Source organism: Ostrea edulis, chromosome 7 (genome assembly GCF_947568905.1).
Source record: "Ostrea edulis chromosome 7, xbOstEdul1.1, whole genome shotgun sequence".
Taxonomy (NCBI): Eukaryota; Metazoa; Mollusca; class Bivalvia; order Ostreida; family Ostreidae; genus Ostrea; species Ostrea edulis.
The window spans coordinates 82,909,893-82,924,869 of record NC_079170.1 but is presented as its reverse complement, the minus strand read 5'-3'; the positions used below and the strand labels follow the sequence as shown (position 1 = coordinate 82,924,869).

General features: G+C 36.0%; 1 protein-coding gene and 1 long non-coding RNA gene across 4 annotated transcripts; one reads left to right on the top strand and one right to left on the bottom strand.

Annotated features, from left to right (window-relative positions):
* Positions 1-597: 597 nt before the first annotated feature.
* On the top strand, positions 598-13,629 carry LOC125654470 (uncharacterized). Of its 2 annotated transcripts, XR_007362364.2 has the most exons (3): positions 622-1,483; positions 4,239-4,489; positions 8,369-13,629. It is a non-coding gene; the product is annotated as an uncharacterized LOC125654470 (long non-coding RNA). The 2 variants fall into 2 exon arrangements; XR_008797371.1 differs by lacking the exon at positions 4,239-4,489 and having other exon boundaries at positions 598-1,483.
* On the bottom strand, positions 2,660-11,492 carry LOC125654468 (uncharacterized). 2 transcript variants are annotated; one of them, XM_056145535.1, is made up of 6 exons: positions 11,367-11,492; positions 10,235-10,317; positions 9,309-9,398; positions 8,060-8,165; positions 7,522-7,639; positions 2,660-3,441 (listed from the first exon to the last, which is right to left on the bottom strand). In XM_056145535.1, the coding sequence occupies exons 2-6, from the start codon at positions 10,251-10,253 to the stop codon at positions 3,055-3,057; spliced, it is 720 nt and encodes a 239-aa protein (XP_056001510.1). In that variant the 5' UTR covers positions 10,254-10,317; positions 11,367-11,492; the 3' UTR covers positions 2,660-3,054. The 2 variants fall into 2 exon arrangements, with proteins under 2 accessions (XP_056001510.1, XP_048740385.1); XM_048884428.2 differs by having other exon boundaries at positions 7,522-7,612.
* Positions 13,630-14,977: the final 1,348 nt, after the last annotated feature.

Here is a 14,977-nt window from a genome sequence, read left to right as displayed (position 1 = left end):
TAAAGCAGATGTGGAAAACTCTATGGTGTATTTCATTTCGAGTCCATTGGGATATATTGAATCGACAAATGAATGGAACAAAATATTGTTATTATATAAAACGCCGTCGACATATCTAAATGTCGATTTGAAAGCGACAAAATGAGATTTTATACAAACCCTGTCTCGTAAGAATGTAAAAACAGCTAGTCAGCTAACAAAGTAGCTTAAATCGTGTCCATGGGAATTCCAACAGACTGTTGGGAGACTTGATCTCCAAAGATTACGAAGATATCGTTCATGAGGAACTCCGTCATCTTTTCAATATCAGCTTCAGAGTACGTGTGTGTAAAATCAAAGTGGTGTTTAACAAAGTAATTTTTCGAATGACTAATCACAAGATATGAATTTTCCTTTTTCCCATTTTTATTGAAGAAGCAACTGTCTATGATGTCACAATGTCTTGTTAGTCTTTAATTCATCTTGAGGAATGGTCATGTAAAGCGTCCAAACTTTGTACGTTTCGTGTTGATTTGTAAAACGTTTTGTGATTTCAAATTTAGTAAACGTCCTTTAGACATTTTTAGAATCCATATTTGATTTACACCACTTCTGGTATATGTCGTGGCACAATACGTCTGACGTGTCTCCTTCACAGTAGTTAATATTTTGGTAAAGAACAAAGATAAGGACTTGGTAAGATATCTACTGGAATCAGCAATGTATCTTTGCTTGTAAGTATATTTGTGAAGGTTTGGAATCTAGTACAGTTACAGTAATTCATGTCCATTCGTCTCATTAACTGTTCGATATTAAATGTGTGTAAAACTGAAGCATGATTTTGAAGAATTTCATCTTTGGGAAGGATAGTTTGAGTATACGTAGAAGTACTAATTGTGGAATCGATGCTAAGTCCCTTTACAATACAGTTGTAATAATGTACATTACAAACAAAGACACTGTTCTGACAAGCTTTGACAGCTTTAACCAAAACATATTCATCAAGTAACCCAATCTCATTCTTTTATCACTTCTTGTTTACTGAATAGATGGAACGTCCTTCTGTTATGATGTGTCTAAAAACAATTATTTATGTTTTTAATACTCCTGTGATACTTTTATCCATTCTGACATGTTATCAAGTTCTTCTTTTTTCATATTTAGCCCATCTTCGATAGAATCACGTAACAGAACTTGAATTATGCTGGAATACAAGTATTTCCATGACGAAGAATGTTGATTATGTTGAAGGCATCGATTTCTTTGCTAGTAAATTTATTTTTTAAGAGCTGACGGCATGATTCGGAAGAATTATCATCCATAACCCGCGGTATTTTCAAGAGCATGTGATGGGCAACATCCGTAATCATAAAATTCAGTTGATGTTGAAAAATCCAAGTACTGACTGGCTATGGCCTCTTCAGATAACATAATTATTCCAAACTCTCGAGGCGACAGAGTAAAGTTTTGTGCTAGTACTTGATGGACCTAATTTCCTATTGACGTAAGTTAAAAGTTCATCAAGTGTGACATCGTGTATATTTGTTCCTTTATATGAACGATATACATGACTGTGTTTATTTTTTGTGTATTTGGAAAAAGTAAGATTCCTACATTATATATATATACGTTGTTGCCCCCCTATGGACATGTAATGATCCGATGACCTTCTCATTCTCTACGAAAAGGTGTGTTGAATGTTGCTTTCTTGGTATGATGGTATTTTGTTTTAAAATTCTTACAACCACGGGGGTCTAGAGGTTAGAGTGTTCGCTTCACATGCGGAAGGCCGGGGTTCGAATCCCGGCCGTGACAGACCTAAGTCGTCAAAACAGGTAGTGACAGTTCCATCGCCAAATGGACATCAGGTATGAATGTCACGGGTCCTCGGAGATGGCCTTAAAAACGGATGTCCCGTTTCACAGTCGGTGTGGCACGCTAGAGAACCCCCAATGATCGTAAGCGCCGAGCAAAGGCCTAAATTTAAAACCCTTCACCTGTCTTGGTGATGTCTCCATAAAAGAAAAAAATCTCAATTTTTTTTTAGAGAGCCGTTAAACAAGAAACGATCAATCAATCAATCTTACCCTCGTAGGCAAGATGAAATGGTCTGGGAAATTGTAAGGTTTATAAAGATAGAGACGTTGGTCACTACCATTATTGATTTGAAATCTGTGTCCCAATACAGAATATCCAGATTATGAAGAAGAGTAACTTTAGAGGCAAATACTTTTGAGCGGGTATTCCTGTTTTGTGACAGCATGTGTAGTTAATAAATGCAGCGGGATTTAAACCCCGAGTGCCCTGAATCTCTTGTCAGGTGCTCTACTGAGTTATCTAAACACCCGCGGTCTGACCACAACATTCCTCCCTCCTTAAATATCTTCAAACCTTGAAGTCACCAATGCAGATATTTATCCCCTGGCTGTCATTTTCACCTGTCAGCTCCAGACATTGGCTAGGGATCCAAGTGCAACAGGAGGGGAAATGTTGCAATGGATCAGAGAAGAACTCTATCTGAGTCCCCTGATTCTCTAGTCAGGTGTTCGGTGATCGTCTGTCAGCCTATTATTGTAGCCGGGTGCCACAAGGTTGGATAATGTGAGAGATAGGAAAAATCACTTGAATAGCCATCACCTTCGAGAAACACCGTTCTTAAGAAATTCACAAGTTGTAGAGATCTTTTTCATGCTTTTATTGTACATGGCAGGATGCAGTCTATATTTCAACAGAGGATAATTCTACATGTAACTCTTATTTCTGATGTTGTTATCATAGTAATTCTTTAGATCAGAATATACCTTACAGTAGCTTCAGATGGAAATCAGCGTTTCGTATTATATTTTTAAAACTCATAGATATCGTGATTTGAAGTCATAGGAATCATACTATTCAATGCTATACATATATACAAAAATGACAGAAACTTACTCTATCAATAAGACAACCCACGTTTTGGTTATACAAGTGATAATATATAAAGATATTTATGATAGCCTTCGAGAAATCTGTTATGCATGGCTGAATACTCTAATCATTAACACAAATCCATGCATATGTGACTTGGGTTTCAAATCACAACATAGAAATATGGACCTGGTCCTGTGATTCTGCACCGATGTATTCTTTATCCAACAAAAAGTAATTATCTGATCCACCAATAGCTGACCCATTTGGATGTTCGTTCGTCTCAATAAAGTTTTTTTCTAGAAGAAAGTAATTTTCGCTTTTCACTGTGCTCTCTTCGACACCATGAGTGTCCGTGGCCATGTACTCTTGCGCCAAAGCACTGTTAGTGTATTCAAAGGCTGGTACATCGATTGTGGGACAGCTCGCATCGTGGTTGCACTGCGCGCCATGTATTTGTGACATAGGCATGGCGTCATCAACTGTTGACGACATTTGCTGCTCGGGATTGTATGTTCCGGATGTTGCTTCCTGCCACTGCTGGTTCATTGTTTTCTGTTGACGACAAATGATAGATTTAGAATTATTGGTAAGGACGTTATTGCGAGATACCATGTGATTCATCGAAGTGAGACAACTGTAAATGCTTTAAATTAAGAGAAGTTATCTCTATGGTTACTTCGTAGAGCCTCTCCGGCCATTATTAACTTTTTTTCATCACCCCGCAGTTAGTCTTGTTTGATTGACACCTGGGACAAATCCGATTTTTGTGTTTAAATTTTTGTCAGTTTTCCAACATTTACCATGTATATTTCAGTTTGACAGATTATCGAGATCACTTATGTGAATGAAAGGTGACAATAACGAACACTGATCAATCTCATAACTCCTATAAGCAATACACAAAAGATAGTTGGGCAAACACAGACCCCTGGATATACTAGAGGTGGAATCAGGTGCCTAGTAGGAGTAATCATCCCCTGTCGAATTGCATGCAATTGTATGTTTGAACAGAGTTGACGTAAGTTGAATGAAAGATGTTTACATACAAAAAACAAAAACCCTGCACGTGCCCAGTGGGGGAAAGGGTCCCATAAAATTGCTAGTTTGTAAACAGTTTTCCCAAACACGCGTTTCTCATTCTATTTTATTTCTTAATTTTCAAATGTGTCGCTTCTAACTGCTTTAAACGAAGTATCACAAAATTTGACTATTGTTTATACGCTATGGACCGTGTGTGTTTGTTATTGTGCCAACAGCTTTGTTTGTTTTGGCACGGATCGTGACTTTGTAAAGTGTCATTCTCGATATTCATTGCTGGGACAGTCAATATGTTTTTCGACTGGTTACAGAGAACTAGTTTTGAATAAATTCGAGGAGGTTGCAATAACGATTCAGGAAAATGGCTGAGGACTCCATGACAAAGAGGAAAACGGCTAACGACTTTATGAGAGAGGAGAACTGGCAGACGAGTTTATGACAGAGGGGGAAATGGCTGAGGAGTTCGTGACAGAGCCGAATATGGCTGAATAGTTCATGACAGAGAGGAAATAGTTGGCTTTCACAACTTCTTTTGCTCGGAACACATGCTGGGAATCAACTGGTATGTCAATGTTGTCCTTGACCCAGTTGCATGAAGATTAGTTGATTTGACGGGTTTATTGCTTCAGATTTACTCTGATTCTATGAAGATATATATATATTCAATCACAAATATGTTAAATATATGTTAGATTCCAATGTATCTACAGTCAGTTACAGTCAGGGATATGGGTCTCTTATTATTTCTCCAATATTTCTCTCGCCTTTTTTAAATATCAGTGTAACATTGGCTTGGCTATAGTCAGAAGAAACATTTCTCCAAGAAAGAAGTTTATCAAAGATGTTGGTAATAAGTGTGATAATAGTTCATCAGCACATTGCTAGACTTCATTATGTCCTGTGGCCTATATGTGGTCAAGATTTTTAGATATTTTTCAGGTCCTGCGATGTTACAGATATTTCTGCCATAGAAAGATAATTATTAGATACGAGGAGAGAATAATGAGTTTCTGTGGTATACAAACTGTGATGTTTGATAATCAGCTTTTCATTTTGTAACATTTATCACTATGCTTTAAATAGGTAGCGGCCTACTCCTGAGTTGATCGTTTCTAGCATTTCTAATTTGTTATAGTAGTTTCACAATTTCGTTTGCTTTTGGTGTTGTAATAATGATGTTTACTGGTATGAAAAACATTTCTTTGTTCAAGCTATTCATAGCGATCAAATGTAAAAACTATATATACATTTCTATATGCTTGTCATGACTCACCGCTGTCATACTGTCTAAGGGAATACTCACAGTATCAATGTTACTGTCTGGGGGAAATACTCACGGTATCACTGTTATACTGTCTTGGGAAATACTCACGGTATTACTATTTTACTCTCTGGGGGAAATACTCACATTATCACTATTATACTCTCTGAGGGAAATACTATGGGTATCACTGTTCTACTGTCTGGGGGAAATACTCACGGCATTACTGTTTTACAGTCTGGAGGAAATACTCAATGTATCAATGTTATACTGTGTGGATGAAATACTCACATTATCACTGTTATACTGTGTGGAGGAAATACTCACATTATCACTGTTATACTGTGTGGAGGAAATACTCACATTATCACTGTTATACTGTGTGGAGGAAATACTCACATTATCACTGTTATACTGTGTGGAGGAAATACTCACAATATCACTGTTATACTGTGTGGAGGAAATACTCACATTATCATTGTTATACTGTGTGGAGGAAATACTCACAATATCACTGTTATACTGTGTGGAGGAAATACTCACATCATCACTGTTATACTGTGTGGAGGAAATACTCACATTATCACTGTTATACTGTGTGGAGGAAATACTCACGGTATCACTGTTATACTGTGTGGGGGAAATACTCACGATATTACTGTTTTACTGTCTGGGGAAATACTAACGGTATCATTGTTATACTGTCTGGGGGAAATACTCATGGTATCACTGTTATACTGTGTGGGGGAAATACTCACGATATTACTGTTTTACTGTCTGGGGAAATACTTACGGTATCATTGTTATACTGTCTGGGGGAAGTACTCACGGTATCACTGTTATACTGTCTTGGGGGAAATACTCACAGTATGACTGTTATACTGTCTGGAGGAAATACTCACGGTATTACTGTTATACTGTCTGGGTGAAATACTTACGGTATTACTGTTTCACGGTCTGAGGGAAATACTCACGGTATCATCGTTATACTGTGTGGGGGAAATACTCACGGTATCATTGTTATACTGTCTGGGGAAATACTCCAGTACCACTATTATACTGTCTGGAGGAAATATTCACAATATTACTGTTATACTGTCTTGGGGAAATACTCACGGTACCACTATTATACTCTCTGGGGAAAATTTTCACGGTATTACTGTTATACTGTCTGGGGGAAATACTCACGGTATCACCGTTACACTGTGTTGGGGAAATACTCACGGTATTATTGTTTCACGGTCTGAGGGAAATACTCACGGTATCACTGTTATACTATCTGGGGAAATACTCACGGTATCACTATTATACTGTCTTGGGGAAATACTCACGGTATTACTATTATACTGTTTGGGTGAAATACTCACAGTATGACTGTTATACTGTGTGGGGGAAATACTCACGGTATCATTGTTATACTGTCTGGGGGAAATACTCACGGTATTATTGTTATACTGTCTGGAGGAAATACTCACGGTATCACTATTATACTGTCTTGGGGAAATACTCACAGTATTACTATTATACTGTTTGGGTGAAATACTCACAGTATGACTGTTATACTGTTTGGGGGAAATACTCACAGTATGACTGTTATACTGTCTGGAGGAAATACTCACGGTATTACTGTTATACTGTCTGGAGGAAATACTCACGGTATCACTATTATACTGTCTTGGGGAAATACTCACGGTATGACTGTTATACTGTTTGGGGGAAATACTCACGGTATCACTGTTATACTGTCTGGGGAAATACTCACGGTATTACTGTTATACTGTTTGGGGGAAATACTCACGGTATGACTGTTATACTGTTTGGGGGAAATACTCACAGTATGACTGTTATACTGTTTAGGGGAAATACTCACAGTATGATTGTTATACTGTCTGGAGGAAATACTCACGGTATGACTGTTATGCTGTTTGGGGGAAATACTCACAGTATGACTGTTATACTGTCTGGAGGAAATACTCACGGTATTACTGTTTTACTGTCTGGGGGAAATACTCACGGTATCATTGTTATACTGTCTGGGGGAAATACTCACGGTATTACTGTTTCACGGTCTGAGGGAAATACTCACGGTATCACTGTTATACTGTCTGGGGAAATACTCACATTATCACTGTTATACTGTCTGGGGGAAATACTCACAGTACCACTGCTTTACTGTCTGGGGAAATACCCATGGTACCACTATTATACTGTCTGGGGAAAACTTTCACAGTATTATTGTTATACTGTGTGGGGGAATACTCACGGTATCACTGTTATACTGTCTGGGGGAATACTCACGGTATCACTGTTATATTGTCTGGGGGAATACTCACGGTATCACTGATATACTGTCTCAGTAGAGTGTCCATTTCGGTGGACGTCCGTCCATTGTTAGGCACACCGTTGTTTTTGGTTCTGGACACTCTATGATAAATCAGAGAGAAAACTGCGCTGGAAATGAGGTATAGCAGAATCCGAAAATATAGTTTTGAAATTTTTAACATTCATTTCTATTGCTTAATTGACTTAATTAATTATTTAGATGTTATGAATTAAGGTTAAGTTAATATTGAGATAAAAGACAGATACCACCGATTAATGGAAACAATATCGTTGTTTGGATTTTTTTTGGTCATCAATCATGAGCATATGCAATAATAAGACGGATCCATCTGTACTTAGCCTCACTCTGAGATCATGACCATTCGTTGGAACTAGAATTGCAAGTTTTATCCACCCCAAACCGTTACATTTAAATCATGAAGATGCAAATACGTTCTTGGTTATCACCTTAGATGAATGCAGCTGTGTTTCATTCAATAATTCGATTCTTTCTTAACCACAGAATACCCCCATGACCGTATGACTTACTCTGTCTTCTTCCGCTCCTTGCATTTGAAAACAATCCACATCAGAATTATTCCAAACAGGAATCCTCCCATTCCTATCCCAGTCTTTATGAAGATATCGTGGTGTGCTTTTGGAGAAGATACATAGGAGAACATTTATTAAATACATGTAGTTATATATAGATAATGGTGATTGGAAAAATCATCAATGGTTAAATAAAACCAAGAATCAAGACATTTTCTCAGAATATGCAATAGTTGTGTATGATTTAAAAGAACATGTTTATGGATACAATGATTTGACGTTTTTGTCTATTTTACTTCTTTTCAGTTCCATATCCTGGAATTAAAGAGGATCGCACCTGAGGTTTGGAGTAATGCAATTTTTTGGGGAAGTATATTTTTGATTTCTACAATGAAGAAGAATTTGGAAATTGAAAAAAAAAACTGGGCTCGCAATGCTTGTTATTGATCTACATTGTTCTAAACAATAACTTATTTGGACTTCTTTATGCAATTAAACTTGATTTGTCTGTTGGTGTCAAAACAGTATAAACAACACAAATCAAGCATTACAAAAAATAGATACATGATTATGTCTTCTAACAATGCAGATTAAAGAAATGACACTAGTAATGGAAATAATTAATGACATTTTTGCACTTGATATGCGAAAATTTTCATGATATCAAAATTGAAAGCTTAAAAGGACATATTATGAGTAATGTCAATTTCTAAAATTTTACATAATTTTCAAAGTCTGGTCTTACAATTTAAAATGGAACTAAAAAGTGGGGATTGGAGATGGAATTCTTAATTTATTGGCGAAAATACTTAATCTTATACAAAATTTGGAGTAAATTAATTAAAATGTTTGTTAAGAATCGGTTGTCTGCTTAAAAAATATATCATCCAAACAGATATATTACATTTGAACTAGTTCCAAGTCTCAACTATCTATATCATAAAGTATAAGACTGAAATTCACGTATAGGAGTATAATATAGACGATACATTGAATGAAACAGAATCTGTAATATTATGCAGATTAAGAACTTCTTTGATTAATGAATCCTTCCGCCACAAAATATACTCCCTGCCAAACCCTTTCAAAATTTGAATTGATACCACATTTTTCAAATGGATGGGGTTCAGTGATAGATGTGTAATATGTTTGTACTAATGGAATCAGTATTGAGCCAGTAAATACTCAGTTGTAGCATCCTGAGCAGTTGCCCTCAGAAGTCCAGGAGGTAACTTCCTTAATTTACCTGCGAGAAAGTCCATTATCTGTTTCCATATGTCCCATTGATTGGTCGTAGGTTCAGTACTTGTTCCTACCGTTGATTGGTTGATGAATGCTGTAGAATGAATCACAATAACACTGAGACGTACATCCCAATACATACCACACTTAACATGACATTCGTACGACACACATTGATAGGGCTGTGATGTGCCAAGTAATGGGCTATCGCTATAAAAGCAAACATTGATAGGGCTGTGATGTGCCAAGTAATGGGCTATCGCTATAAAAGCAAGCATTGATAGGGCTGTGATGTGCCAAGTAATGGGCTATCGCTATAAAAGCAAACATTGATAGGGCTGTGATGTGCCAAGTAATGGGCTATCGCTATAAAAGCAAGCATTGATAGGGCTGTGATGTGCCAAGTAATGGACTATCGCTATAAAAGCAAACATTGATAGGGCTGTGATGTGCCAGGTAATGGACTATCGCTATAAAAGCAAGCATTGATAGGGCTGTGATGTGCCAAGTAATGGGCTATCGCTATAAAAGCAAGCATTGATAGGGCTGTGATGTGCCAAGTAATGGACTATCGCTATAAAAGCAAACATTGATAGGGCTGTGATGTGCCAAGTAATAAACTATCGCTATAAAAGCAAGCATTGATAGGGCTGTGATGTGCCAAGTAATGGACTATCGCTATAAAAGCAAACATTGATAGGGCTGTGATGTGCCAAGTAATAAACTATCGCTATAAAAGCAAACATTTCTTCTATGTTAGCAGTGACTTACGCTGAACTTAACGAATGATAACTTTGACATGAAATATCGAATAAGTTTCAAACAAGATCTTATTAGCCTTGAGATACTGGACCCATATTGATAAAACAAATTGGGATCCTCTTGATACCAACGAATAGACAGTAATTTAAATGATTTATAAGTACTTACTTAGCGTTGTATCGGTCATTTCATTGACATCTAAAGCATTCACTTGAGTTAGATTAATATGTTTTTCGTCTGTATCAGAGAATCTGAAATAAAATGTTCCTATGAAAGGGAGGGTAAATTCCCATTTGAATATTCACAGCTGTGCCACAATTTATTCGTTTGAGAGTACTTGATCAGGACATCCTCAGTAACATTTAGCAAACGTTGATTTTGTCTCATTGAGATTTGTTTCTTCACCGATGCAAGCACTAGTACTAGAATACTGAAAACAGAGAGATTTCAAAGGTACACTAAATGGTTTTTCTCATGTATGTTAAGTGACATTTTGTATTGCTTATAGGAGTTATGAGATTGATTGCTGTTTGTTATCTTCGCCTTTCATGGTAGGGTTTCTCATTATAATTCTTATGATTATCAAAGTACACGTAGAGAACTTTTGTAAAACTACCATACTTTTGTTTGTTCACTGTAATGAAAAGTGTTAAAGTCATACACCATTTAACAGTCAGAAGAAGAGAACTGTTTCACAAGCAAACCCGACGCACAATTTACATGTACCCATAAAGAATACTTTACTTAACATCGGGATCACGTTCTCATAACATCGCTAAATATCGGAATCGTACACTAATACCATCGGTAAACACTAGAACATGCTCTAACAACATCGTTAAATATAGGAATCATGCTGCAATAATATCGGTAACCATCGGAATCATGCTCTAACAACATCGCTAAATATCGGAATCATGCTCTAATGACATTGGTAAACACCGAAATCATGCTCTGATAACATCATTAAACATCGGAAACACTGTAATAACTTCAGTAAACATAGGACGCGTGTTTTTATAGGCTTTGAAGTCTTTTGCAATGATTTAACCATTTTCCCATACTAAAGCATTTGGAATGATTTATCAAAATTCTGGTGTTTACATTCATCAATGTCCTGTCAATAACACTCCTTTGTAGATTAAAATGCTTACACTTCCTCATGTAGGAATTCATGCTTATGTCAGACGAAACTTACTTCGTTTAGAAAGTTATACGGAATATAAATTACATAAAGAGATTCTATTTCTTAAGTTTAACATTGATAGATTGATCAGTGATATTATTAGATTAAACGTACCTCTTTGTACACTTTTTGCTATCAATTCCAGTACATAAATATGTGTTATGTGTATTGACGACCTTCCTGTTCACAACACACTTTACATGTAATATTTCTATTTCTATGTAATTGATTTCCGCTACATTGTATGTTATGTAGTACAACTCGGTACCTAATCAAGGATGATATGGTTAAGACCAGTACTTATAATTAGCTTTCAGGGGTAACTTTATAAACGCAATTAGGGACATATTCAGTACACATGACAAACTTCTCTGTTTTCAATATTCCTGTACAAAATTGAATGAATATGCAAGACATGTAAGAATAGTTAGCAACACTACAAACTCAATTCAGTCAAGTTGATCAAATAACGATTTGTTACTGGGTATTTGGTATTTGTTTTCAGAGCTTTCTTGTATATAGACACTCGTTTCACTATTTTCACACATTAATTGAAAACTTGTTCTAGGTACATTAGGTTGGTACATAAGAATCAATAAATATTCTACAGTAAGGAAACTTTCAAACATCCTCCAATTTTGTCGTCAACTGTAAACATATAGCACTAGCTTAAGAAGTCTTCAAAACTAGGAAGAAACATTTGCTTGTAGAAAAAGTCCTTAAAAGTATTTGTAAATATATATTTTTTTCAATGGCAAGTAATTTAGTATATTCAAATACATTTCTTAAATTATGCGTAATTGCATTACCCTTTTTAATTTTTTTTTATTCTTAAAACTTTTTATAACGAATTAAGTATAAAGATATGCATTTGGAATAGAAAGTATAGTATGGAATATATGAGAAACATTTCAATAACGAGTCCACTCCCACTGATGGACGCAATGTTGATAGAAATACGAATCCATTGTATGGGTATGATACATATTATTGTTGATCAGATCTTTATAGAATAAGATGTAAACTTACCAAATCTACACAGAACTCCAACAAACTTGCAACAGTTCAAACATCCCCTGCAATCATTCTAAGTAATATGTATACATAAAGTTTGAAATGAGCAAATATAATGTAATGATTCATATCTTCTACGGTTTGAGTTCAGTGGCAAATGCCTGGGTGGGAAATATGAATATAGAATATTTTGGAAGTATAGGAAAACACCTCCTAAAACTGCTATATAGTTTATCCCCAATTTTCTCTATACAATTATCACATCCTAACGGTTAAGTGAAAGCTGCTTTAAAATGATAATACTGTCCTAGTCTATTTATTTCCTGTGTAAATATCTACCCTGGACTAATTGTGTAACAAATCATAGGCAAATTGGTAAATTTAAAACACGAATGCGTTCAATGGCAGTGCAAATCATTTTAGCTCTTCACAACAGGGTGGAGGCCCGGGTCAGAATAGATCCTCAGTGTCCCTTGCTTGTCGTCGGAGGCGACTAAATGGAACGGTCCTTTGGATAAGACCGCAAAAACCGAGGTCCCATTCGAAAGCGGGTGTGGCACGATAAAGATTCCTCCCTGATTAAAGGCCGTAAAACACCGAGCATAGGCCTAAATTTTATAGCCGTTTACCGGCAATGGTGATGTCCTAATGTGGGTTAACATTCTCGAGGGGGACGTTAAAGAAAAGAAAATCAATCAATCACAACAGGGGGTGCTTACTCCTCTTAGGAGCTGATCCCACCTGTGCTGTTTCCAATGCTCCGTGTTTGCCGTACTATTAATTTAATTAATTCACCTTTTTATACTTTAAATAGATATATTAACTATCCATTTTATATTGCTTGTGAGAGTTATGGGATTGATCACTGTACTTTATCTTCGCCTTTCATATACAATTATCAAATCAAAGCTAAACTACGCAGGTGAGTATGCAACCCATGGATCTCTTAAGTTAGTATTTCAATTACTTTCGATTTTGTATTTCTTATAGGATTGATGACATGGAACGCTGTTCGTTATCGTTACCTTTTCCCATTTGAAAGCCTTATTTGGGTTACTATAGATCTTCCATATCCTTGCTTGTCCTAAAAGGCGACGAAATGGGGCAATCACCCGGATGATACCACCAAAATATGAGGTCCCGTGTCACAACAGGTGTGGTACAATAAAGCTCTTTTCCTGTTCAAAGACCATAAGCGCCGGGCATAGGCCTAAGTTGTGCAACCCTAAACCGGCAATAGTGACGTCTCCATTTGAGTGAAAGATTATCGAAAGAGACGTTAAACAGTATACAATCAACTAACCAGCTGAATGCAAAAAGATTCTGTTTAAATGATTAGACAATAAAAAAAACTAATGATGATTAATAGCATTTAATTGATGTAGACTGTAAGACACCACTGTGACAAACTAAGTGTTGTATATAAGTACAAAATGTATTCTATGTCATAGAGACCGTGTATAAAATGAATTCTTTGTAATTGAATCGTATATAATATAAGATATGATTGAAGGAAAACCTGGGTAGTTGTATGAAGGAACTGACATTGTAATTAAAGATGTCTCTTTACATTATGAAATAATTGGGCCCATTCCTTCATGTAACATGGCCGATATATACACGAGATGAAACATGTGTCTGTGTGTATGTGTGTGTTTGTTTATTGGATTAATCATTGTTCATTGATAATCTGTTACATGTAACATTCATCGATGCTAAAAATACAGATCACTTCAAGTGACTGAGTACATATATATATTGATTTGAATTGGAAATCAGAATGAATATTAATTATTACCGTACCTATACTGGGTTCCTAAACTTCACAAAAACCCTTACAAACAGAGATACATTGCTGAATCCAGTAGATGTCCAACTAACCCGCATCTTTCCTCCTCACGAAAATATTGCTCAGTATTAATTACTGTGACGGAGAACCTTTACACGTATTGTGTCACAACATTGCCAAACGTGGTGTAAATCAAATGTGGATTTCAAACAATTCTAAAGAACGATTAGTAAATTTGAAATTGCAAAACGTTTCTCAAATCAACATCAAAACGTGTGGCTTTTCAACACTTTACACGACCATTCCTCACGATGAATTAAGGATTAGACGTTTTGACATCATACATGTAGCAAGTTGCTTTTTCAACAAGAATGGACCAATTGATTAGTCATCCAACAATTATTTTGTTAAACACAACTCTGATTCTACGTACAAATACTTCGAAGTTCAACTAAAATATACTGGAGTTCCTCGTTGACAATATCGTTGCAGTCTTCAAAAAGTCTGTTGAAATTCATATGGGCACGAATTGTGCTCCTTTGTTGGCTGATCTGTTTTTGTATTTTCATGAGACAGAATTTATTCAAAAGCTACTACAAAAGAAGAAAAAGCATATAGCTGTGGCTTTTAACTCTATATTCATATATATTAACAATAATCATTTTCATTCATACTTATACGGTACCAATTTTGATGCACCAGATGCGCATTTCGACAAATAATGTCTTTTCAGTTATGCTCAACCGAAATGTTTGAAATCCGAAATAACAATAAAGTTTTAGAGCTATTATAGAGAATCCATATGTCGATTCGATATATCGAGTGGACTCGTAATAACAAATACTACAGTGACTTCTACATCTGCTTCGTATTTAGACATTTTATTGATCATAGATGTTAGCAGTAAACTAGCAGCTCAACT